At 36.8% G+C, this 25,241-nt stretch overlaps 1 protein-coding gene across 3 annotated transcripts in view; it reads left to right on the forward strand.

The window, feature by feature from the left end:
- Window positions 1–24,682, forward strand: part of LOC307005684 (BAR/IMD domain-containing adapter protein 2) — a 31,244-nt gene extending 6,562 nt beyond the window's left edge. The window contains exons 5-15 of one of the 3 annotated variants that reach the window (XR_013799316.1): window positions 2,356–2,417; window positions 7,164–7,235; window positions 7,545–7,682; window positions 13,881–14,033; window positions 14,611–14,790; window positions 16,268–16,739; window positions 17,849–18,047; window positions 20,641–20,703; window positions 20,813–21,101; window positions 23,675–23,715; window positions 23,805–24,557. Coding sequence is in view for 2 of the 3 variants with exons in the window: in XM_079626055.1 (XP_079482181.1) it covers window positions 2,356–2,417; window positions 7,164–7,235; window positions 7,545–7,682; window positions 13,881–14,033; window positions 14,611–14,790; window positions 16,268–16,739; window positions 17,849–18,047; window positions 20,641–20,703; window positions 20,813–21,020; window positions 23,675–23,715; window positions 23,805–23,874 (1,658 nt within the window). In the remaining variant the exon portion in view is untranslated. Of the gene's footprint in view, window positions 1–2,355; window positions 2,418–7,163; window positions 7,236–7,544; window positions 7,683–13,880; window positions 14,034–14,610; window positions 14,791–16,267; window positions 16,740–17,848; window positions 18,048–20,640; window positions 20,704–20,812; window positions 21,102–23,674; window positions 23,716–23,804 lie in introns of all 3 variants that reach the window. The other 2 variants (XM_079626055.1, XM_079626056.1) reach the window with 2 other exon arrangements.
- The last annotated feature ends 559 nt before the right edge of the window (window positions 24,683–25,241 follow it).

The following is a 25,241-nucleotide window of genomic DNA, read 5'->3' on the forward strand; positions in this document are numbered from 1 at the left end:
GGCACGAGCTTCACAGTGCATTATGGGTATTCTCTAGCCGTTGAGCGTACATCTGTTGTACACTTGCTATTGCGGTGCATTTTGGGATTGAATGAGTGCACAAAAATCTAATTTTATAATAACAAAGTCTGTTCTTCTGTGAACTAGTTGCGTCACTACATCATTAATAATTGCCTAAAAAATACATGGAGCAATTGATTCTAAATTACACCAGTCCCCATGATTTAGATCCAGTGTTATTTTAGTATCATTGAGACTTTTATAGTTTTATTAATATTTTTAATTAGATTTCACTTTAATATTTTCAGTTTTCATTATAATTTCAGTTAGTTTTGATAATTTAATGGGGTTTTTGTCAGTTTTTGTTTTTCTCTAAATATCTTATACAATATATTTTTACATTCAATTTTCTTTCAATTAACATTTTTTTAATTTTTTTAAATAGTTTTTAGTTAACTTTAGTAACCCTTTGTAGATCAGGGCTATTCAGATCTGTTTCTGGATTGGACATGTCCGGCAGAGTAAAGTCAGTGCTGAGAACTGATTGTGAATATGTAAGTAAATATAACCGCATTGTTTTAAGTTCACGGTACATCAGAGTTTACAGGAAACGAAAGCGTGGAAACAAATGACTGCAGCAGAAGAAAATGAAGAGGCAAGCCTGTACAATAAAATGGAGATGAAGAAACTAAGAGAAAGCGAGAGAGGGGCAAGAGAGAGAGAAGGGGCTTTTGTTGAAAGATTAACAACACCACATGATCTCATTGTACTGCTGAACACAGCGGGGGTGGATGAGAGGGAGGGAGAAAGGCAGCGAAGGAGAGATGCCAAGTTTCACACACACAGTTGCTCAGTAGGGGATAAAGAAGGCCAACATCCACAGCTCGGCCCACTGGAACAAAACACGCCACAAATTTTCACCTTCAATGAAACTTAAGAATGGACAGACATTGCCACGAGTATCACATCCTCTAAACTAAAGGAAGAAATTGTTCTCTTCTATTCTGTTCTGACAAATGTTTTCTTAAAAATAAAGGTTTCAAAAGGGGCGATGCCAAAGAACCTTTAAGCCAACAGTTCTTAAAAGAACCATTTTTTAGTGTGAACAGCATTTTAATAAGCTAAATAACGTTTTTCCACTATGAAGAACCTTTTGTGGAATGGAAAAAGTTCTGTAGATGTTAAAGGTTCTTCATGGAACCATTGATGCCAGTAAAGAACTTTCATTTTTTATGGAATTTCAAGATCATTCCAACATACAGGAGAAAGTCGGAAAATTTGAATAACGTGCAAAAGTTCATTTATTTCAGTAATTCGACTTAAAAGGTGAAACTAATATATTATATAGACTCGTTCATACAGCTTATGAAAATCTTTTCACAATATTCTAATTTTGAAGCTGTAAGCCATAATCATCCAAATTATAACAAATAAAGGCTTGAAATATCTCACTTTGCATGTAATGAGTCTATATAATATATAATTTTTTTGAGTTTCACCTGTATGAAGATGTTTTGACAGGTCAAGTCCGAGCTGGTCCAGTATAGCTGGAGAAACCAGTCTGTTAGCTTTCCAAGAGCTTTCCCCCTGCCATCTTTCTGAAAAGAAAAAGAAAAAACATGCTGTTTAAATCAGACATGTGATGAACACATCTGCTATAATATGATAAAATCTCTGTAAAAAATGTACATGCCTGTATTTGAATGGCTGTCAAAGAAGAAACAGGCTATTTACCTGCATAATGGTGCATTTACAGCATCTGTTTACCGAATAGGTCAGAGAGTCAAGTCACATTTATTAATTTGCCCTAAAAAAAATTATAGCAGCCCTAACAAAAGACACTAGTGCCATTATTCAGCTCAGTTTAGTTCAATGTTGATTAAATTTAGTTAATTGATTGTCAAATGTGAACTCAATATTTTAACTATAAAGCCGCTCTACACAAGATCATTATTGAGCCCAAGGCAGTTCAGTGTTCATTCAGTTTAGTTGATCAAGTTGATTATGAAACTTGATAAGCAATAAGCATCTCTACAGAAGGCAATAGTCTTCATTCAGTGCAATTTAGTTCAAGGTTTCTTCTCATCCAATAGCATGAAGTTGTTACACCTAGAACAACTTGAGGGTGAGTAAATGACAGAATTTATTTTTGGGTGAACTATCCCTTTAAAATCTAGCCTTAAAATGAGCAAATGTGACCTTAATGGAGTCAGGTTGATGTGAGTGAGATGAATATTAGATGTCATTATCATGTTGTGAATGATAGTATGTTTGATAATAAGTTTGATATAAATCTCGTGCTTTTAGTTTTTCTGTGTCTTTGACACGTCTTCTCATTATTTCCCACTGATTCAGGTGACACATTATTCCAGATGGCCGAGGTTCATCGGCAGATCCAGGTCCAACTAGAGGATGTGGTAAGTGGAAGAAAAACTGCAACAACAATAAAAGTTTTTCTTGCACATTCTTTCATTCACACCAAAGTGACATGTCATTTAATATGCAGTATGACAAGTAATGATTCCTGTAGCAGGAAGTGCTAAAGGTTACGGGAACACCATGTTGTGCACACTGTAAAAAATTAATTTCATTATTTGTAATCACAACTTTTTATCTTTCGTCAAATCAACTTAGATAATTAATGTAGTAACATAATATTCTGAGTTTCTATTGATTAAACCAATCTCCTTCATTGCCTTAACTCAATTGTTTCATTTCAATGAACTTACATTTTTAAGGCAACCAGGTAACTTACTTTTTTAAGTTAAACCAACAATAATTTTTTACAGTGTATAAACAATACTAACATGGACTGTTAATAAAACTTATGGGCACTGATCTTGACAAACCCCTCAGAGCTAACACACGACATACTAGTTATGTAATTTATTGTTCATTTTTTGGTAATTTCATGACTTAGGGGCCATTTACACGACTCTGTTAAAAAAAAAAAAAAAAAAAAACCTTTTATGCGCTTTGACCGTTAATTTAAATGACAATGGTGTTTTGGGGATCTGAAAATGCAAACTTTAAAAATGGTTTCAGAGCTTTTGAAAACTACCATTATTTTTTTTCCATGTAAACTACAAAAATGCAAATTTGTGAAAACACAGTGACGTCATGCACATGCATGTTATGTGCTCAGTCTATAGGTGTGTAGTGCTTGCCTGGCCTGGCAGCACAATACAGCGTTTTAAATTGTTTTCGTGGATCCGTGTGAATGGGGATAATTTTTACAACGCTGTCGTCTGCACGCAAAAAAATGCAAAGGAAAAACTTTTCCATTTGGTGTATTTCATTGTCATGTAAACATACCTTTATTAGTTGACAATGTAACAACAACATTGAATGCTTGTAATTTTAACTGCAAAAACTTGTTCTGTGTGAACCGGCCCCAACAAGTTATGAAAATAACGTTACAATAATGGCTAACATATCATGGCCTGGCAACATATCAACTGACAGCAGGTCAGCAGAATGGGAAGAAAAAAAACATGCTACATACTTATATACTTTTGACAATATTCTACACAAATAGAGTCCAAACAAGATGGGAAAAGATTGAACTGTCATGCATTTATTCCCTTGATTTTACTGATACTGATTTTTTACCTTAAAATAATGTTTCCAAAATCGTATCAGTGGTTCATTAAGTCGTAACAGGGTGAAAGGGACTTATGCCTCCGCTTTGCGGTCCTTTATCTGCTATAACCACACTATGTAAGATTGCCAAATCGGGTCGCGTTTCTGTAGTTCTAATGAGACATAAGAAAACTACAAATTAGACTTGCTTTTCGTCAAGCGCTACAATGGTCATTATTTAGTTTTTCTTCGTTTCTGATGTCGCAATACATCATACTTTCATGAAATCATGCAACATACTCTACCTTGTCTGTGTACATCATTCATACCAAAGCCGGTGCTGGATAAACAGCGAGTGTGCGTGCGACAGTAGTGGCGGTAGGCTAAATTATTTACGACAGCGGTAATGGACAATTCCGCTTCCAGCCTGTAGGGCGACCGCAGAGGAAATGTTCATTAATGTTGCTTTAACAGCTGAATTTGTGTAAGATTTGTGTAGCTGTCACCGAGAATACTTATTTATTTCTCTGAATGAGAATGAAATGGATGTGTGTAGTTTACGCCAGTTTTAAGGTTCCCAAACATAGTTATGAATGGATTTGGATGGATCATTGTGGCCTCCTTTTGTTGCAGCCACTGCTCTTGCATCCAAAAAGTCCTAAAGAATTTTTATGGCGGTTGGCTTAAACCTTAGGCATTAGGGCAGAAACTGCCTGTGGACCAATGAGAAGTCCTGTCCTTCCCGTGCTTAAGGTGTCTGTCAGTTGTGCTAGCATCCTTATCTAATGGTGTTGGACATTTGTTTGTGTTAGTCCACCAAGATCCAATCAAAATGTTGCAAACCTTTCTCCACTGTTGCAGTAAGAGAGGGGCCCGGCCATAAACTGGGCCCTGGAATGTGCCGTTCACCACAGAAACAAAGGAAAAGTGGAGCAGTGGAATGGAAAAGCGCCTTCTGTCCGACAGAAGAGCAAAGTCTTTGCAGAAGGGTCAACAGCTTTCATGCATGTCTTTCAAAATAAAAGTCTTGCACAACAGAAAAACATTTTTAATGACATTTTTTGTTGTTGTCGTGACTACATACTCTGCAGCTCAATTAAAACGGTCTCCACAACCTACCAGTTGAGAAACACTGACCTAAAGAAACTTTCAGTTCTTTAACCCTTTAGAAGCGAATGTGTAGTCGCAGACACAGATCAGCAAGCTGTATTCATTGTACCGTAACTCTTCAACCGTTTGCACTATCAAAACCATTCAAATTGCCCCTGACAGTAGACAACATGCGCTTTTCTGCAATATACGGCTTATTACGGTAATTTCATGCTTTCCGTCAGCAAATGACAGCGGGCTTTCTGGCAGAGCGGGAAGGAAGGATTTTCAGTTTTTTTCTAAATAAATCAGAAAATTTATTCTCGTATTTTTTATTTTTGTCTATTTAAATTCTATTTACAAACTCACCACACACAATAATGGTCAATAACTGTAATTTGTTGAAAGCTAATCTTTTTCTGAAAAAGATGACACCTTGCACACGTAGATAGCGTGAATTTTACTGTCAAAAAATCTAAATATGTGAAAAACATCCATTTTAGCTTCAGGTTCTAAAGGGTTAAAGAACCATGTTTTTCTTTGTGCGATGAACATTGTAATAATCTGAAGCCTCCTTTTCCACTATAAATACATTTTGTGCAATGGAAAGATTCCATTGCTTTCAGAACCTTTTCACAGTTCCTAGAACTATTGGAGGAAATACCCGGATTTTGGCGTGTTTGCACCACAGGAACTAGGAACGATTTTAGTTTAATTTTAGTTCTAGGAACTCCTTTTGGAGTAACTAATGTAGCTCCTACTTCAGAGTCGGGTCTAAACCAGCACTATAGGAACTACCAGTGACGTTAGTGACGCTGATTGGCCGAACGCACTTGAAACACAAGAACCCGCCATTTTTTAAAAGGCTGTGTAAACGCACAGATTATAGCCTATATATTTATTTCAGAAACTAACTCTATGAACATGGAAACAGTGATAGATGGACCTCTTAACCTTTACGCTGAGGAGAAAATCCAACGCAACTTTGAGGAGACCAAACCAAACATGATTATGTATTTCTGCTCAGCAACACTGGACATCAACCACACGGCATACGCTAACACCTTTTCAAGTCAAGTCAAGTCACCTTATTTATACAGCACTTTTAACTATATAGATAGTTTCAAAGCAGCTTTACAGTGATGATAGGACATTAAAGTAACAGAGATTGTTTGGCTGTACAGCAGCTCTAGATTAAAGTTATTGTCCAGCTAAAGTTAGATTTGATTGATTCATTAGTTATTAACTTAGGGGTTATTAACACAACACCGTTCTAACAGAAAACCCTTAATGCGATCCGGCCGCTCATTTGCACAAAACAGTGCCTGGTGTCTCGAGAACGCAAACCATGAAAAAGTTCCAAGGTACAAGCCTTGAAAGCCTTCATATACTGTCTTTCTATGTATAACAGTTCGATCTAATAACGTCTTAGACAGGACTGTTAGACAGATCGTAAACTAATGAACACGGAGAATGCGAGGCGTCCGAGCTCAGGCTCTGGCTGTCTTAGGTTGGCAAAATATGTTTTTCTGAAGAAAAGAAAAGGACAGAAATGATAAAGTTAGATCCATTTTTCTTGAAAATATTATGTATGTATCTCTTGCAATCTTTTACTGGAATAATTTATTTAAAAAATTTTATTGGAAAAAGATTTGGTCCTAATAAGTCCACTAATAAGGTAAAATATGGGTTTTTCAAAATAATAAATAGCTTTTACCCGGTCAAACATTTCATGATATAAAGCTGATATTGATACAAGATGCTAATTTTGCCAAGTTCACACAGAAACTGTCTATCATTTATTTGGGTCATGTTTGTACACGGAACAACTTTGGAAAAATATTGACACATTTATTAAAGATAATATCCAGCAAGATATATCCATAACTTTGGATACATTGATTCTGCCCCTACTAAAAATAATGCTTGCTTTGATATACATTTTATTTTTCTTTGCTAATTTTATATCCATAAATGTAAGTTTACCAACAACAAACCATTTTTTTTTCAGTGCCTTTGAAAGAATTTAAAATGTATAATATAATTACATCTTCAGTAAGTAAGAAACAAGTAGAAAGTCTTAAATTTTGGTACTTTCATACCAAATGTATAGGTTAATATCTTACCCTCATGCTCTTTTTCTTATTAACTCTTCTTTTCTCATTTGTATTCTGATGACATTGAACATAATGTTAATACATTTCGTATATTGTATACAAAGTTATATTTCATAAACGTGTAATCTCTGTATTTTTTAAATAAATAAAAAACTGCAGTGATGCAATGACTTTACCAATCAGCGATCGGCACCTTTACTTAGAAAGCGGGAGGTATTCTGCCATATTGCACGTTGCACTTTCTCCCATTCATAAGTAATAGGAGTGAACCGTCTTTCTATATCCATAGTCTTTGTAAACACTGATTATGGAAGCACACTGGTCTTAGATTAACACTGTATTTGATTGAATGCTACATTTTCTGTCTGTCTGCAGCTGAAGCTGTTTCATTCAGAGCTGCTGTCTCAACTGGAGCAGAAACTGGAGTTAGACATCAAATATCTCACCGTGAGTGTAAATTACTGCTTAACTAAACAACATACTGACATAACTAAACTGGGGAGCTCAAACAAATCAACACAGGGTCTGTCAGACACACTTTATATTCGGTGTCTTTATCTAATACTGTATGGGCCCTTGTTTACTTACATAAAAAAGTTAAGTACAAAGTACTTACTGTGTTCATGTTGTATTGCAAATGCTTTTGAGGTGGGATAGAAAATATGTATATGGAAATGAACTCCTCCTCCTGAACTGTCACTATTGTGCCCTCTCTGAAACCAGAAACATAATATACTGTATAAAAACTTTTTCCAGTCGACGCTGAAGAAGTACCAGAGTGAGAGGAAGTCAAAGGTGGAGTCCATTGAGCGCTGCCAATCACAGCTCAAGAAACTGCGGAGGAAGAGTCAAGCTAGTCGGCATCCCAACAAGTATGGAGACCGAGAGATGCAGGTACCGTGCCTATAATTCACCGCGCTTACATGTATGGCACGACATATGACAATCTTGAGACTTTATTCAGTATGCATTGAGCCCAAGCTAAAAAGAATTGAACTGAAACCAACTCATTGGATGTTTATTAGCTGGACTGTGTTTGTTGGAGTAATGGCTGTGGCAAGGGTGTGTTAATGAGTCAGCGACCAATAAGGACAAATAAAGTCCAATGAATGATGATGATGAAAGGTATCATATATGATTAGCAAATTTCAAGGGCCTCTAAGTGATCAATGTTATCCAAACTGCTGAAAAAGCTGTTGCACACAATCTACTACATACCGTCTGTCGTCTGATTAATAGTCTTTATGTTAAAAGCATTTTAGTATTGTAATTGTAAAAACTTCCACCTTCAGCTCATGGTTCACATTTTTCTTGCTGTGAAATCTTGATATGAATAACTTATATTGTTAGTAATATTTCAAGATGAACACTTACTGGACTGAAGTAGCTTAGGTTTACTTGTTAAAAGCATGTTAAAATGTGAGCATCAAATATGTTTCCATCAGGCTGTTAATTTATCTATCTCTCAATCATCATTGTATTGCATTATATGTTTGAAACTGCAGAGCTTTGATCATAAAACTAAGCATTAAAAATAATCTTACTAAGACATTATTGGGAGATACAGAGTGACAACTGATATTAATACAATTTTATGTAAGTATCTGCTATACTCTTTTAAAGATCTCATTGATTTACAGTACAAGCTCTCAGAATTTCATCTTACTTTTTGGCCATATAAATGAATATTTTTGCTCAGTTTATAGAATATAAAAGGAAAAAAAAAAAATTCGTCCTCAATTATGAGCTCAATATTCTTACTACATCATACTATATGAGCCTGATGCATCAATTATGATGTGAAATCACAGTATGTTGTAAAGAATATGCCAAAAGCCCCTGGATGGTCTACTATTGGTCTAATTCAGGCAGAACTGTGTATCCGTGCAATTGCAGATTGCCCACAACCCATTGTGCTTTGGAGGAGGACTCGGTTCAGAACTACAAACACAAATTAAAAGAACTACAAAAATGGCGGAGGTGTGTGTGAAACCAACGATAAAATAGAGAAGCCCTGAAATGAGTTTGAGTTATTAATAATCAATATCTAACTTTCGGTTAAATTTTTCCCCCGATTTACGGTGACAGACATAACTATGCAACAGAGCGTAATTATGATGTGGTAGGTGTGTTTTTTCCTTCTCAAAAACAGTAGGCCTACTACATAATTTTAGGGTGTAGTATAAGTCAAACATATAACAGGGTTCCCACGGGTCCTTGAAATCTTTGAAAGTTTGTGAATCTGAAAAAAAGTAAACAATAATTCAAGGCCTTGTAAAGTTTTTGAAAATAAACATGCATAGATACAGAGCCTTGAAAGTGCTTGAGTTTATTTTGTGCAAGAAGTTTTCTGGAAAAAAATCCATATTATTCCCTCCGGTCCGCTAATGTGTTATTTCGCCAACACTTGGTGGTCTATGCATACTAGCTTGCTTGAATTATGCTAGTTACGTGCATTTATGCATTACGTTAAGTGTTTCCCACGTGAGGTACTCTATGTTGTATGTTGCCATGACGTTCACATGTGCACAAAACTATTACAATGGTACCTCGACGTTTCACAGATACACCGTGAAACATTGCAAAAATAGTCTGAAACCGCTGAAACTATGTAACCTTGCTCTCACTTGAAATGTGTCCCCACATTAAGTCCTTGAATTTGACGGTATTGGACCTGGTAAGTCCTTGAAAGGTCCTTGAATTTGAAGTCAACCAAGATGTGGGAACCCTGATATACAGGATTAACCAAGAAAATGTGCAAAAGTTAATTTATTTCAGTAATTCAACTTAAAAGGTGAAACTAATATATTATATAGACTCAATACATGCAAAGTGAGATATTTCAAGCCTTTATTTGTTATAATTTTGATGATTATGGCTTATAGCTTATGAAAATCTTTTCACAATATTAAAATTTTTCGAGTTTCACCTGTAAATAAGTTCCTGTTTTATGGTTTTCTTGTCACATGACAACAAAATGCATATTCCTGCATGTAACACCCTGACATTTGATTTGGTATGTAAAATATTTATATATATTTTTAAAAAAGTAATCATATTTTGTAATGTGCCTCAATAACTTTAAAGCAGTTAATTTGATCCCACTTGGTCACAATCGGCTTCCAGCGAAGCTCTTAAGCCACATTCACTTCAGAGAGATTGGCACTGCAATAAATGAACAGTAAGTCACTTTTGATTAAAGCGCCTGCTAAAGAACTGAGTAATTGTGTTGCTTGCCAGTTCTCTGACTTGCTGTGTTCATTACTGAAGGCTTGCTGTAGAATGTCATGTACTGCCAGTCATTTGTAGTTTGTGTGACTCATAATGACCAATTGAGCTCAGTGAGGGCCGTTTGTCCGACATATTAAAGCTGATTTGTGAGTGGAAGACTTTTTATCCGCGTGTGAACAAGTGTTTGTTTATTTGAGCATGTGTATCCTCCAGCACGTGTTTGTTCAGGAGTGACTCTATCTTTGTTTGTGTAGGCCTAAGCTATGCTATCAGAAGCATTAGACTACTAAGCACGATTCGGGGTCAGAAAGAAGAACAAGTCATTTAGTTTAACATTAAGCAGATATCCGGAACAGCTGATTTGGGGCCAGAAAAAAACCCCAAAGGAACGAGAGAGGGGAAATGATGAAGTAAAACAGGACCACAGTTTGAAGGATGAGGAAAGGAAAATTCAGAGATATTAAGCGGCACCCCCTTTTTTTTACAGTTTTTCTCGATTGCTTAAACACATTTCTTGAAACTATGCCTCATATTCTCAAAACAGTAAACACAAATCCATAACGTCTCACCCAATTCCCCAAACATCCTATTTTCAGGTCAAAATGAAGCTCTACACTCAAAACCATTCACTCTTGCTGAAAAACCAAACTTTGTCCTCAGACTGCACACACAAGCCATCAAAATCACACACACTACAACATAGTCCTACACACTGGTGTAATAAATTCAAAACAACATTTCCAAAACTGGTAAGTTATGTTGCTTGTGGTTCCCCCCCTCACAAACCTTTTCACTTGATGAACACAAAAGACACAACCAATGGATACATTGGCATATTTTTATTCATTCATGTACTCTTGTAAAAATACTTTTTTTTTTTTTTACTCTGTCCTCTAATTTTATATTTTTATATTTACTTGCGTAAGATATGTGTGTGACCATCATATGACAGTAATAGAGCACACACAAACCTTATTCAAATATGGAATTGTATTGGGTAAAGAGTGTTGTACGTGACAGGAGCGCCTCCACTAAAGGATAAAATATGATGAACAAGTCTAAGAATGTTCCACGTATGGTTGAAAAACCATCATTGGCCTAGAAAGATAACAGTCTGGGAGTCAAGACTATAAAGGAGAGAGGATGCTCTCCCTTCACTGTCACACTCTGCAGACACTGTGTGTGACTGTACGACTGCTGGCCTTTTCTTGCTAGAAAATAAACATCATCAAAGACAATTGGAAATGTTTGCCTCTTATTCAGTGATAGAGTTTTGTTTGCCAGCACACCTCACTGAAGCTTCTGATGATGGAGGCGACGGTGAAGTGTCTCAAATTCGGCCTTACTCGTAGCCTAGCCTCCCTCATAGTCATACCATGGACAAGGACATGGTCAACTAAAGTGGCTTGAATTTCATCCGAGACTGCTTGTCTTCTTGGCCTTCCCCTTACCTTTCCTCCTCCTCCTATCCCTCCTCGACTTCTTTCTTCATGTCTTTCTGGATCTATTGTTCCAAAACTCAATAAACTGATTCGGGCCCTTTTATCTATCTATTGAAGGATCTGATTGATGTGTTAAATTTTGACTCTTAGTGTTTTCACCTGGGCAATTGTGTGCTAACTGAGCTGAAGCTGTGCTGACTTGAGTGAACAATACTGAATACTAGTGCTTTCTAAATGACCACATGGTGTAGGCAATGGGAAATGAAGGGATTTGTGTTTATAGTTTAGTGAAATGGGTGTGCTTTTTGATAAATGGCATTATGGTTTTGAAATTTTAGTTCAAAAGCCTGGTTATAGTGTTTAAGCAATCGAGAAAAACTGTAATAGACATGAAAATGCAAATTCCGAACTTAAATGGTTGTAATTCAAGAATGCGTTGGAATATAGATGTAAGATTGGTCTTGTTTTAAAGAAGACATTTGACAGATTTTTGTAGAGTGAAATAAATTAAGAAAGTTAAGCAGAAAAAAAGTTATAGAAGTTTGAGTTTATGAAAATGTACAATGTTAAAAAATGTATTATTCATATTTTATATAAAATATATATAATATATATATATAAAACCTGGTGGACTCTAAAAATGCAAAAAAAAAAAAAATCAAAGCCAAAAATCTGAACAAGTTGTGTTTAAAATTTTAGGTTGATATCTCAAAAAGATTCAGTGAGATTTTGTTTGGGCGCAGTACCAAACTTTTCCACTAGTTGACATTACTGCCCATATAAGGGCGCCTCCATTTCCATATGTTGTTTGAGTGATCTGATCATTATTTTTTACAATTTTCATACAATTTATGAAGTAGAAATCCTATTCAGAAGTAGTATTGGAAGTTTGGCAGATTTTGAAATGAATTCAACCTCTAAGAAACACAAAAAGATCCCGTATGTGCATTATAGCTCGCTGCCACATCACAAATGGTGAATCTATTATCTTTTTCTTTATATTTAAAACATTTTCAGACCTTTTTTTCTAAAAATAATTGAATGGATGCTATCTTTTGAACTCTTGGCATGAAAACAAACTGAGGTTTCTACCTTTCTTTCATGATTTTTCATGTTCATCACTATTTCAAAATAAAGGGCTGAACACGCCTTAGGAGTATGAAAATATTCTTGTGGCAAATTGATCAATTACGGCTCCTCTGTAATTTATTTTGAAAATCAGTCACCAAATATGTAAACTAGAGATTGTAAGCTTTCAAATGATTAGTTTAGGATTAGTCAAATGTTTAGGTCTAGTATAGGATATTACTGTTTTAAATATGTAATGGCTGATGCCAGTATAAGGGGTTAAAATGAAAATGTCACTTAAAATAACGTTTAGAACAACATGATGGTGACAGAATTTAAATTTTGTGTGAAGTGAATTGTGTGAACTATGACAGGGTTTTCCAAACGGGGGTTGATGAAAGCTAATATTTAATTATATTGAATTTAACATTAAAATAAATAAATGTGCGACATAATGGATCTGTATTCATTCAAACAATTTTGTATTTGCTAATCAAAGGCTGCGGTTTAATTAACTTGTGGCATAACTTTGTTTTAAAGGTGGATGGGACAAGAGTGTGTGTGTGTGTGTGTGTGTGTGTGTGTGTGTGTGTGTGTGTGTGTGTGTGTGTGTGTGTGTGTGTGTGTGTGTGTGTGTGTGTGTGTGTGTGTGTGTGTGTGTGTGTGTGTGTGTGGTGCTATCATGTACAATAACTAATGTTCAATTTCAATAGTACATTGAGTTTAATATATAAGTCATGTTTAACATGATAGTTTCATTCTTAAAAATGAAATCTACTAAAATACAAATATGTTGTTAGTCCCACGATTCTTCACGTCAATTAATAAATACATAATTCTGCTTTAACTTCTTGTGTGCCCTTATGATCCGTGGTAGACTTTAAGCGTGTCAGAGGCTCCAGGTTCTAGTCCACCCTCGTATCGTTTTTTTCTTCTCATTAAAATCAAAGATGTTCATCAATGATTGTAAATAAAGAGCAGTCTGTGTATTCATTTTTTTAGTTTTTAGTTTACAACAGTAATATATATTGCTGTCTTCATTTTTAAAATTAGTTAAATAATAATCAAAATCATTATCATCATATTTGAATGGGTTCCTAACACACCAGTGTACATTTAATGTGGAGAGAACCGTGAACATGCAAATGTGGTGAATTATTGAAATATTAATATCTCAGGAAGACTTCAAGTATATATTTTATGTCTAAAAGGGTTCAGCTGACAAAAAAGTTTGTGAACCCCTGCTTTAATGATTCTGAAATGTAGTTGCTTGCCTTAGATGCCAGTCTTGGTGTACATTTGTCATATTGTATGTAAAGATGAATGAATTGAAAGTCTCTCTCTGTGACAGTATGTGGAGCTGATGAGCCGCCGGCAGGGAGAGTTGGACTCTTTGGTTGCCGTCGGTTACCGCTCTGCTCTGACAGAAGAAAGGCGGCGCTATTGTTTTCTGGTGGACCGTCAATGTTCAGTCACCAAGATCCTCGTCAACTACCACTGCAAGGTAACATACAGATACGAGCTAACAATGAAGCTTTAACCAACTAACTCAGGCAGTAGAGGACTAGCAAACATAACAAGTTCACTGGAAAAACATGTTTTTTACTCCATAAACATAATAAAAATAAACATAATCCAAAAATCTATACATGTAATTCACTTCCAGTTTAGTTTAGTTTCCTGCTAAAATGAACACTAGAGTCAGTACAACAACTTTAATGTCTTTTCACACACATAATGATAATGAGGCAGATTATCTTATTTTTGTGCGGTTCCTATTACTACACATTACTATTTTATGACCTCAAAACACATTTATAAACTAATGCAATTTGATGTTTGCATATGTTTGGCTCCATATGTTTGGCTTTTCAGTCATAGTAAACTTATCACCTGGTACAGCACTGCACTTGTGATGCAAAGTCCCATAAAACATGATAACAAAAAAGACTTGTAGAACCAAACTAAAAGTCATAATTGCTTTAGCAAATGTGTTTTTATCTTAACTTTAAAACAAGAAACAGTGTAGTTATGAAACCTACCTGTGTATTATAGCATTTGACAGACATTTTGTTTGACAGGTGAGAGAGCTGTTGTCTCAGAAGCTGGCGTCATGGCAACAGTCATGTGCCCAGCCAACCAAACTACCAGAACGAGCCCTGAACCTGCTGCGCCACACTGCCCCCCAGAGCTCTGGAGGAGCTGGACTGGCGGAGGTCCTGCGGAACGCTAAACTGGGAATCTCTCAAACTGGAGAACAAGTGAGGGACAAATACTCCCACTTTACAGGGGCTTAATTGTCATAAAATTTCACAATGCTTACATTTTTTTTTTAAACGGAATGGTCTTAAAAACAGGATTAATTTACTTTATGTAAAACATTTTTTTTTTTAACATTTCTCAATTTTTCTGATATTCTCTCGATTTTTATATACAAAAAAACGAAATATTAAGTGTTTCTAAATTTTTGTATATAGTATCATAATGTCATATTTTGATGATATATCTTGTATTTTAAGAGATAGTTTTTCAGGCTGTGATTAGGCATAAAATCATAGGACAAGATTACATCCCAGCATAATTTTTTCTCCTGATGATAGATGATACAAGATATCAGCCGATGTTTAGAAATCAAATACAAATAAACATAACCAAACAAAGACTTGACTTAAACCATGACTTGATTTAAACTTGACATAGACCTGACAACACTCACCAACAGCGTGTTACATGAACAAAGCTAGACAGGAGACATTGGGAGCATGAGGGCTATAGATGCAGGTTGGTTTCTTACAAACTGGTTAGGACCTGCCAGCTGACACCATCTTCTCCAGAACTTGTTGACTTCTTCCTGGAGGATTATTTTAGTTTTTTAATAGATAGCCTTCAAACTCAAAACTTCCTTGATTTTCCAGTCCACCCCAGAAGAGAGTTAGTCTCCCCAGCGAGACACAACTCCTTCCACACATGTACTGACAGTCTCTGGTGGTCTTCCACTATTCAAAGGATCACGATTACGCCAGTAACCAGCGTATTACAAAGTCACATTTTAAATAACATTAACTGGCTGGAAAATTTTTGTTTTTGTTTTTAGTTAGTTCCAAAAGGTTTATGTATAATTTAGTCTCACTTATAAAATGTGAAAAAATGGTTTGCAGAATCCCCACTTCTTTTATGTATATGGTATTTTCCTAATACAATAAATAATTGTATAATATATTGTTCTTTACCTTTTAAAGTGTCATTCTGAAAATAATCAAATCTAATACACTGATTTCTATCATACGTCATACCATAATACCCTAATATAAGTTTCTAAATCCTTCCAAAATAATATTTTGTCAATATAATGATTAAACAAATGCAACTTTGTATCTTTTTGCAGTCCACAAAATTCACAGGTATTTTCTGCTTAAATCTTTACAAAACATGCTTTACTTGAAAAAATATGTAGTATTTTTAGGACACTCCTATTAATTTAATTATTTAAACAAAATTTGTTTTGAATTTTCCATGATTTCTTACAATAGATATTACTATATAAATAGATAAAAAAAACTTGCAAGAAAGAGGACAGAACAAAGAGCATTCTTATAACCTCATTGCTACATTGGTGTTGTAATTAACATCAACATTTTCAATATAAATATTCCCACACAAATCATCAATCCACTGACTTCCCCTGTAATTAATCAAGATATAGTACTAATGATGCTTCATGTCCCTCTCCTCTCTCAGAGGCTGTCTATTCAGGAAGTCCCACCCCTGTTGAACGGGGACAGCCGTTCTCAGCAACAGCAGCGGCCGTCCCAGTCTGACATCCTCTCCCAGTCTCTCATTGGCCTTTCCCCCAGCAACACGTCTCCGCAGAACGGAAATGCCCACTCCAGTTCTTCCACTAGCCTCACGCACTCCCAGCCAGCAGTGAGCGTGGCCGGGTTACAGTCTTCTCTCTCGGTTAGCCACACCTCCACATCCTCCCACGGTTCCCTGCAGGGCCTGACTCCACCCCTGACGGCCCCCCACAGCCCCCCGCTCCCCCACAGCGCCCCTATGTCCCGCGCACTCACACCTGTCCTGTCCACAGCCCATCATGCGGTGTCCAGCTCTCCCAATGCTCTTAATGTGCTGAAGGGTCCAGAGCTCTACGCCACATCCACACTGCCACTGCCGAGGAGACAGACGAGCGACGCTCGGACGGGATTCCTGGGTACGTCTGATTTGGGTTTTGCCTTTTTTGAGTCATTTATGCCCGAGTCATATTTCAGCCGGAAAATCAAAAGATAAAAATAAGAAGCTATATTTTTACTTTAGGGAATGAAATCTGTTTGAGTAGCATTCAAATATTTTCTTGACACCTAACCCTTCCTGGTTACTATAACATGAACAGTAATAGAAATAATCAAGATATTTGTAATTATTTAAATAGCATTTAATTGTCATTAATATTTCAAAATCCCAAAAGATGGTGTAAAAAAAGTAGGCTTGATTTTCTTGATTTTGCTAAATATAATTTAATTTTTAGGTAAAATAGGATATAAATCCTATATATAATAGGATTTAGGTAATAGGATATAAAATAGGAATTTTAGGACATTTTTTGACAGTTTTCCTGATATTATTATAGTCAGAATTTTTTTAAATGTCCACATTTTTGTTTACAGCATCATAATAATGTATTTTTGTTCTTAATTCTGATTTGTTTAATTTAAGCTGTTTATTTTTTAAAAAGCACCCTAGCAAAAAAAAACAAAAAAACATTCAGAACACTTAAGTAACTGCCCAGCAACACCCTAGCAACCATACAGAACACCCTTTAAACTGTCCAGCAGCCACCTAACAACCATCCACAACACAGAAATTTGAACACTCAGAACCCCCAGCTAACAGCTGCCCAGTAACACCCAAGCACCCACTTAGCAACCATTCAGAACACCATAGTAACTAACCACCCAGAACACCCTAGCATCCGCCTAGCAACACCCTAACAACCATCCAGAACATCCTAACAGCTGCCCAGTAACACCCAGGCACCCACTTAACAACTATTCAGAACACCCTAGTAAACTGTCCAGCAACACCCTAGCAACCATCCAGAACACCCTAGCAACCAGCCAAAACATCCTCCTAACTGCATAGCAACACCCTGGCTACCACCCATAATTTCCAGGAATGAGACTTAAAAACTTCAAAGCTTTTAAAACTACTTTATAAACTGCTTTCTCAAGCCAACAAGTTTGTCTCGATGAACCTTTTAATCTAGTTTACTTTAAAACAGTCCTTTCTATCACAATCTCACAAATGGCTGTGTTTCTCCAGGCTCCACTCTCCCCCGTGTGCTGCCTCTCTGTGGGCCGTCCCGTGTGGAGGCTCTGTTCCCTCACTCCACAGACTCCTCCGAGGGAGAGAAGGGAGGAGCTTCATGTCTGCTGTCCTTCCTGCCCGGAGACACTCTTTCCCTGCTGATCAGTGAACCCAGAGACGGCTGGCACTACGGCCAGAACGAGCGAACTGGACGGTATCTGACCATCATCATCAGTTACCAAAACAAGGGCAATAAAACATTAGCTATGTGTGCTTATTTATGGTGCAGGACTAAATAACTATTTATGTTTGTCATTCTATCAGCAATATGGCCTGTTCTTAAAACATGGCTTGCATGGTCACTTTATAATGATGACTTGGTATAATCCAAGAATAACTTGAGTGCATTTCATTTTAAATTGGTGTGAAGTGAACATAATTTTCCTCAATCTGCAATAATGTTTAGTCTTTCCTTTTCATTTAGTACAAACAGGCCTTTAACTCTTTCCCCGCAAGCGGTTTTTTTATTTAAAAGTTGCCAGCCACCGCCAGCATTTTTGATCATTTTCACATCATTTTCATGCCCCCGTAAATTTTTTTTTATGAATATCTAGAGGTGGACAAAGTACACAACTTCCTTGAGTACTGATACTACTGGTCAAATATTACTCTGCTACAACTAAAAGTTGTAAAGCCTGATTTTTACTTAGGTAAAAGTACTCTTTTTTTTTTTAAAGTACTTAAGTATAAAAGTAAATGTCAATATTTTTTATTATTATTGTTGCATTATTGCATGTAATACTTTGACTCTGAATCTGCCTGCCTACCGACCCTGAATCTATGCCTGTCTAGCTACCCTCATATGCATATCAAATTTATTTCTAGAACACAGTTCCAGTCGTGGGATTGAATAAGTCACTCAATAACGTCCACAATGGTTTCGGACAACCAAATGGCTGTTCCCAGTTTTTTTGCTTTTAGTATAAATATGTTAGTCTTACTGTTATCTATAAGCTATATATATTATCTATAAGCTAGTGTGCTCCAAACCAATGACACAATTCGCATTTAAAAGACCAAACCCAACGTTGAAAATGAAAATCAGGTTGATGTCAGAATCCAACGTCAGATTGACATTAATCTCCAACGTTGGACAGACGTTGTATTGTGGTTGAAAATCGGGTTTACGTCAGAAACCAACATCAGTCGAGTTCTGACGTCAACCAGACTTTCATTTCCAACCAAAATCATCCCTGACGTTACTACTTTCTACTGAAGCACCTTGACAGAAATGTAGTGGAGTAAAAAGTATGATATTTGTCTTTCAAATGTAGTGAAGTTAAAGTAAAAGTTTACAGAAAAAATTATACTTAAGTAAAGTACAGATACTCAAAATGTGTACTTAAGTGCAGTACTCAAGTAAATGTACTTTGTTACTGTCCACCTCTGTGAATATCTGTACATGCAATATATCAAAAGAAAGAACAGAGCCTCTGCTTTTAAACACACACAAAAAAAACTGTTTTATTCTAGCTTCATGCATTCTTTTTTTATCAACACTTTCATAAAAAAGCAGCATTTTGAGCAAAAGCTGAGAAAATCATGTTTTTTGTCAAAGACTACATCCCGATTACATTCAGAACGATGATCGAATCACAGATGGAGTAGATCGAGTCCCACAACACTCCTAAAGCTTCACAGTCCTGTAGCTCGCCTGGGTCGACATGTCATTCAGTAACATTAGGCAGTTTTGATTTATATGCTGTTTAATGTTAATGATCGTGTTATTTTACATATGCTTCTGCTATCGCTTGTTTCTGCTTCTTCTTCACCTGTTTTTTGATCTGGAGATTCAGTACTCTTTCAGAAGATGTGTAATAGCGCCCCCTACTGTATAACGGTGAAAACGGGGAAAGCCAGAAATTTTCGCCAACAGCAGAGAAACGTTATCTCATAAATGGCGGAAATTGCCTTAAATGGCAGGAAAGAGTTAAAAACAAGCTTATGAGAGCTACTGGGGGTGGTTAATCTGTCTGATTTCCCGATTCGATTCGATTACGATTATTGAAGTCCCGATTCGATTACAGTCGATTTTCGATTATTAACGATTCTCGATTCTCGATTATTGATTTTTCATTTCACAACAGTAAATTCACTACAGTAAAAATCACAACAATAACAAATTATAACAAACTTCAACATATTCTGAATCTCTATTAACATAAAATACGGATGTCCACGCATCACATGTTACAGCTCCTACCCGCTTTCTTCAGTGATTCCATGACTTCGGTTTTGGTCTTGTTGTAGAGTGAGGGGATCGCTGTGTCTGTAAAATATCTCCGAGATGGGACGTTGTATCTCGGCTCTAAAGTGTGCAACATAGCGCGAAAGCCCTGGTTCTCAACGACTGGATGCAAATCCTTGGCAATAAAAGTTGCGATTGATTGTGTAATGCGGTTTGCCCTTTCCGAGCCGGGTGGAAGCTTTGACAATATTGTTTCCACGCTTCAGAGTTCCGTCTTTTGCGTTCCGTCAATATTACGTTATTATCGATTTAAAAAAAAATATATATATATATATAAATTTTTTTTTTTTTTTTTTTTTTTTTTAAATCGATTTTTGGCATTTGTGAATCGATTCAGAATCGTCCACGTCCGCATCGCGATGCATCTAAGAATCGATTTTTTTCCCCACCCCTAAGAGCTACTGTATAGGTTTATGCCTAAACGTATCCAGCTCAGAAGTCTCCAGGTATTCAGATCCTCATTGTTATGTATGCTAATGATCTAAACTCTCCTTCATAGAAAAGGCTGGTTTCCCGTCTCCTACACACAGACTTATCCAAACACTCCCGGACAAGATGTCAGGTCTGTATGGGAAACAAAACCCCAAACATGAAAAGTAATCATCCGACTTAAATACAATTTTGTTTATGCATTCTCATCTCTGTTTTTCTCCTCGTCCCTCTTCCTCCAGCGCTCCTCCCCTGTCGAAGGTGAACAGCACCAGCATGGGGCAGCTGGACAGGCTTCCTCCCGCTGGTCAGCTACAGCAGGGCTCTCCTGATTCAGAGGACGAGAGGAGCGTCTTATCTCAGCGGGTCAGCACCTTCAGACCACGACCCTACAGCATGATGAACCCCGAAACCAGCCGGATGAGCCCACGACTGCGCCTGAAGGACAGGGTCAGAAAACACACAAAGTTCATCATGACTGTCTCTTCTGACTGTATTTCTACATAAGGCAAGACACTGCATGCGAATAGGGTAAAAAATCATTAGTAATAGTTATCACCATACACTAATCACAGTACATTAAGACACTTTTTTTTCATATTACCAGCTTTCTGAAATGTTATGCAAATGTATATATAAATATGCAAATAAGGCATTACCTATTTAAATATGCACCATCTCTGAAAAGCCAAGCCCATGTTGATTCTTGATTTATTACGAGCTCTGTCGTGTTCTGGCTGCAGCGAGGTCCTTCTCGCAGACTCTCCTCTGTTCCCCCGAGGATGGAGAGTTAGTTACTCCATGTCAACCTTTCTCACTCGTTGTGACAAGTAACCTCTGCCACTCCCTCACCAGATACACGTCAAAAGCCGCGTTTCCACCGCAGGAACTTTCCCCAGGAACTGGGAACTTTGGGGTGGTACTCGGTGTATTTACACCGCAGGAATCAGGGTCTAAATGAAGTTCCGGGTAAATATTTCCCCCTCCGAAAGTCCCTGCTGGCGAGGTAGTACTTTTTCAAAGTTCAGGAACTTTCGGGGGCGGGACTTGTGTGCTGAACATGCTGATTGGTTGTGTTCACGCCGCATTTTGATTGGATGACTCCACGCAGCATTCTATTTTTTAAAACTCTATTGCGGTTCATGGCTTCATGCAGCAAGAGTTGTCTGTCTTCAAATATGGAATTTAATTTAAATAAAAACACAAACACACACAGCTGGACCAACGACGAGGTTCAGGCTTTATTAAGCGTATTTGTGTAACAGGACATTTTCTGCGCGTTCGTCCCCGCCGTCTCACGGTCAATGTCCGCATCGTCTAATTTTATAGCATTACGAGCTTTCTGAACATGCTTTAGTATCAGTGCTCGTCTCTTTTCTGCCGTTTTGTTAATTACCTCGTTAGTAAACCAATACATCACACACAACTGCAGCACAGTTTGAATCTCCTCCATACTTATTATAAATGTGGCGCTCAAAACTGATTACTGTCCGCCGCAGACTGGGAGGAGCCGTCGCGCGCAGTTTATAATCTTCCCGGTACTTTAGGCCGCGGTGTAAACGCAGAAAGCAACCGGTCTGGGGCAAAAAAAGTTCCTCGAAAAAAAGTTCCTGGGACAAATTGTTCCGGGTAATTTCGGTGGAAACGCGGCTATAGTAGCCGGAACAACTTTTCTTTATTTACAGATATGGTGAGACACACGGGCGAGTGACGCATGTACGCAATTTCCCCGTGAAAACCATCCGTCAGCTCTAAAATATAAACACTTATAACAGGCTCACCATAGTGAATCACGGTATGACAAAAACACGTTTTGGAAGAAGGATTAATGATGTCTTGATTCATTATTTAAATTTGTTAATTAATTTTGAACAAAAAAGTTACTTAGTGTAACTTTAAATGTTAATATGGATGTTTTCTTTCCAATAGTTATGGAATCGCCCCAAAATCTCAAAATTGACCATGCAAAATTGTTTGCATGAAAAACAAGGGTTTTGCTTGTAGTGTCTTGCCTTAAAGTCCCCCTGTAGTCAATCATTGTATCCCTTAAAACTTATCTTTGATCACCAAAATGACATATTTAAACCAAAATCAAAAGATAAAAATAAGAAGCTATATTTTTAAACATGTTTTTTTCATGCCTTAAAATAGCTTGAATGTAAATCTACACCCTTGCCTCATTTAGTATGCAGTTTTGCTAATATGCTAATTAGCCCCGCCTCCACTCACTCACACCAGCTCAGAGATCCACTGGTTGACGATCACACGTTGATCTGATTGGTTACACGGTAGTTTGTGACGTCAGAAACACCAGCAATTTCAAACCGTGTTTTTGAGACTGTCTTTGGTTCACTGCCGTTTTAAACTCAGCAATGGTGTCGACTTATGGATTTGTACATGGTTTGTCTTAAAGGAAAACTCCACTTTTTTGGAAATAGGCCGTTTACGAATCCATTCAGCCGATCTCCGGGTCTGGCGGTAGCACGTTTAGCATAGCTTAGCATAGATCATTGAATCTGATTAGGCCGTTAGCATCTCTCAAAACAATTACCAAAGAGTTTTGATAATTTTTCTATTTAAAACTGGACTCTTCTGTAGTTACATCGTACATTATTACGCAGGAACGAGAGTGTAGTTTCTAGTCATATTGGCCTAGAAAATCGCAACTTTTCGTTTTCTGTCGTTCTTAATACACGATGTAACTACAGAAGAGTCAAGTTTTAAATAGAAAAAATATCAAAACTCTTTAGTCATTTTTTTGAGAGAGTTGCTAACGGTCTAATCAGATTCAATGATCTATGCTAAGCTATGCTAAAAGTGCTACCGCCAGACACGGAGATCGGCTGAATGGATTCGAAAACGGTAAAACTCAACGGTTTAACTCTAGGGGAGTTGGAAAATGAGCCTATTTACAAAAAGTGGAGTGTTTTAACAACATTAAAAGCTTGATTTTCAACACAGGGGGATTTTAATATTATTCCTATTTTAGATTATTATCAATTTTGTTATTGTAGATGTTTTCTTTTTCTCTGTCTTACTAAATCATGCTAGGATCTCGAGTATATTGGCATATATTCCACTGACACAGTTTTCATGTTCCTCAGATGTCCAGTGATTTCTCCTGTCCACCTCCATCACCCACCAGGTACAGCTAGCCACCTCTGTTTAGAAGAGCATGTTAAGACGCTCCATGTCTCTAATGGGTTACTTGATTTAAACTTTACCTCTTCACAGGATCAATCCCTTCGCCCATATTCGACTCAGGAAGACGGTGACCAATGATCGCTCCGCTCCAGTAATATAGTAGAGCCTTTGATTGACAACCACAGATGCTGACTGGAATAAGGTCACTAATGCTTAATGCCGAATGCACTAATGCTTTGAACCTTTGATATGCAAGTTTTGATTTACACTTTTGCCAACAGAAACACATTTAGACAGTAACCAATAGGATTAAAGCACAGATACATGATAAATTAGCATTCAGTACATCAAATGTATGTTATATGTATTAGATTATCAGATAGTGAAATATTTCAAGGGTTTTTTATGTATTTCGTATGAGTGCACATGGAATAGAGAGGGGAAAATCTGACCTATAACATTTGAATTCATATTATGGACGACAGTGTTTTAAAAGCAAGGCTATTGCTCCTGTCTTTTTATATGTGTGCGTTACAATGCAGCAGCGCATTAGTTTAGAGCAGCGATTAACTTGCGTGTACAAGAAGCTGTTTAAAACGTGCATTCACTCGATCACTTTTGAGCATCTAGATCAGGGGTCTCCAACCTTTTTTCATTTGAGAGCTACTTTTTAAAAATGAAAGTGGCCGAGAGCTACTCATGTAACACAATACTTAAATCTCTTTAATAATGTCTCATTACTCTCATATTAACAACTATCCAAACTGTTTTAGACCTAAAATAGTTTTTGTAGGCCTATATATGTATGTCACCCTTAAATGTCAGAAGAACATAATCAGAGATAAAAAAAAATATAGAAAATTGTACTTTGCATATTATACTGTAAAAACACATATTAATAGTTGATTTTAGTTGATCATAACTAGAGATGAAATGGCATGAACATTTTATTTCTTGATTATAGTGACAAAAATGATCACGGTTATCACATAATTCTGACTGGACACAATGAAATCAATTCACCAGCAAATAACAAATAAAATTAGCATCAATATGCACTTTTTGTTTACATAAACATTAAAATAATAACATTAAAGATGATGGACAGATTTTAAAGGAGCGCCTTGCAACATGTTATCTACTAACATGTACAAGTTCAAATAAAGTTTTGACAAAAAAGGTTTTATAAAAAGATAAACCTCACATATTTCAGCCTTTAAATCAAAAAAGATAAATTACTGACATTTGCAATGCACATTAGCTTATCTTTTATTATTAATAGTAAAATTCGGTCCGATTTTCCCATGGCGTCTGTCGTTGCTATGCAACCATGCACTGCGCTCTCCACAGCGATGAAGAAGTTTTAGTAGCTAATGGAATTCCACCACCGAATAACGCTTGCTGTACCTCTGCTACAAGATTTATTTACGGAGAAGAGAAAAACACCCGTAGCGTTTGGGTGCACCCCCATCCTTCATGTTGACTGAGCTTTCAATGTTGCTACGGAAAGGGTGAATCTGATTGGTT

Source organism: Phoxinus phoxinus (genome assembly GCF_949152265.1).
Source record: "Phoxinus phoxinus genome assembly, chromosome: 10".
NCBI classification, from domain to species: Eukaryota; Metazoa; Chordata; class Actinopteri; order Cypriniformes; family Leuciscidae; genus Phoxinus; species Phoxinus phoxinus.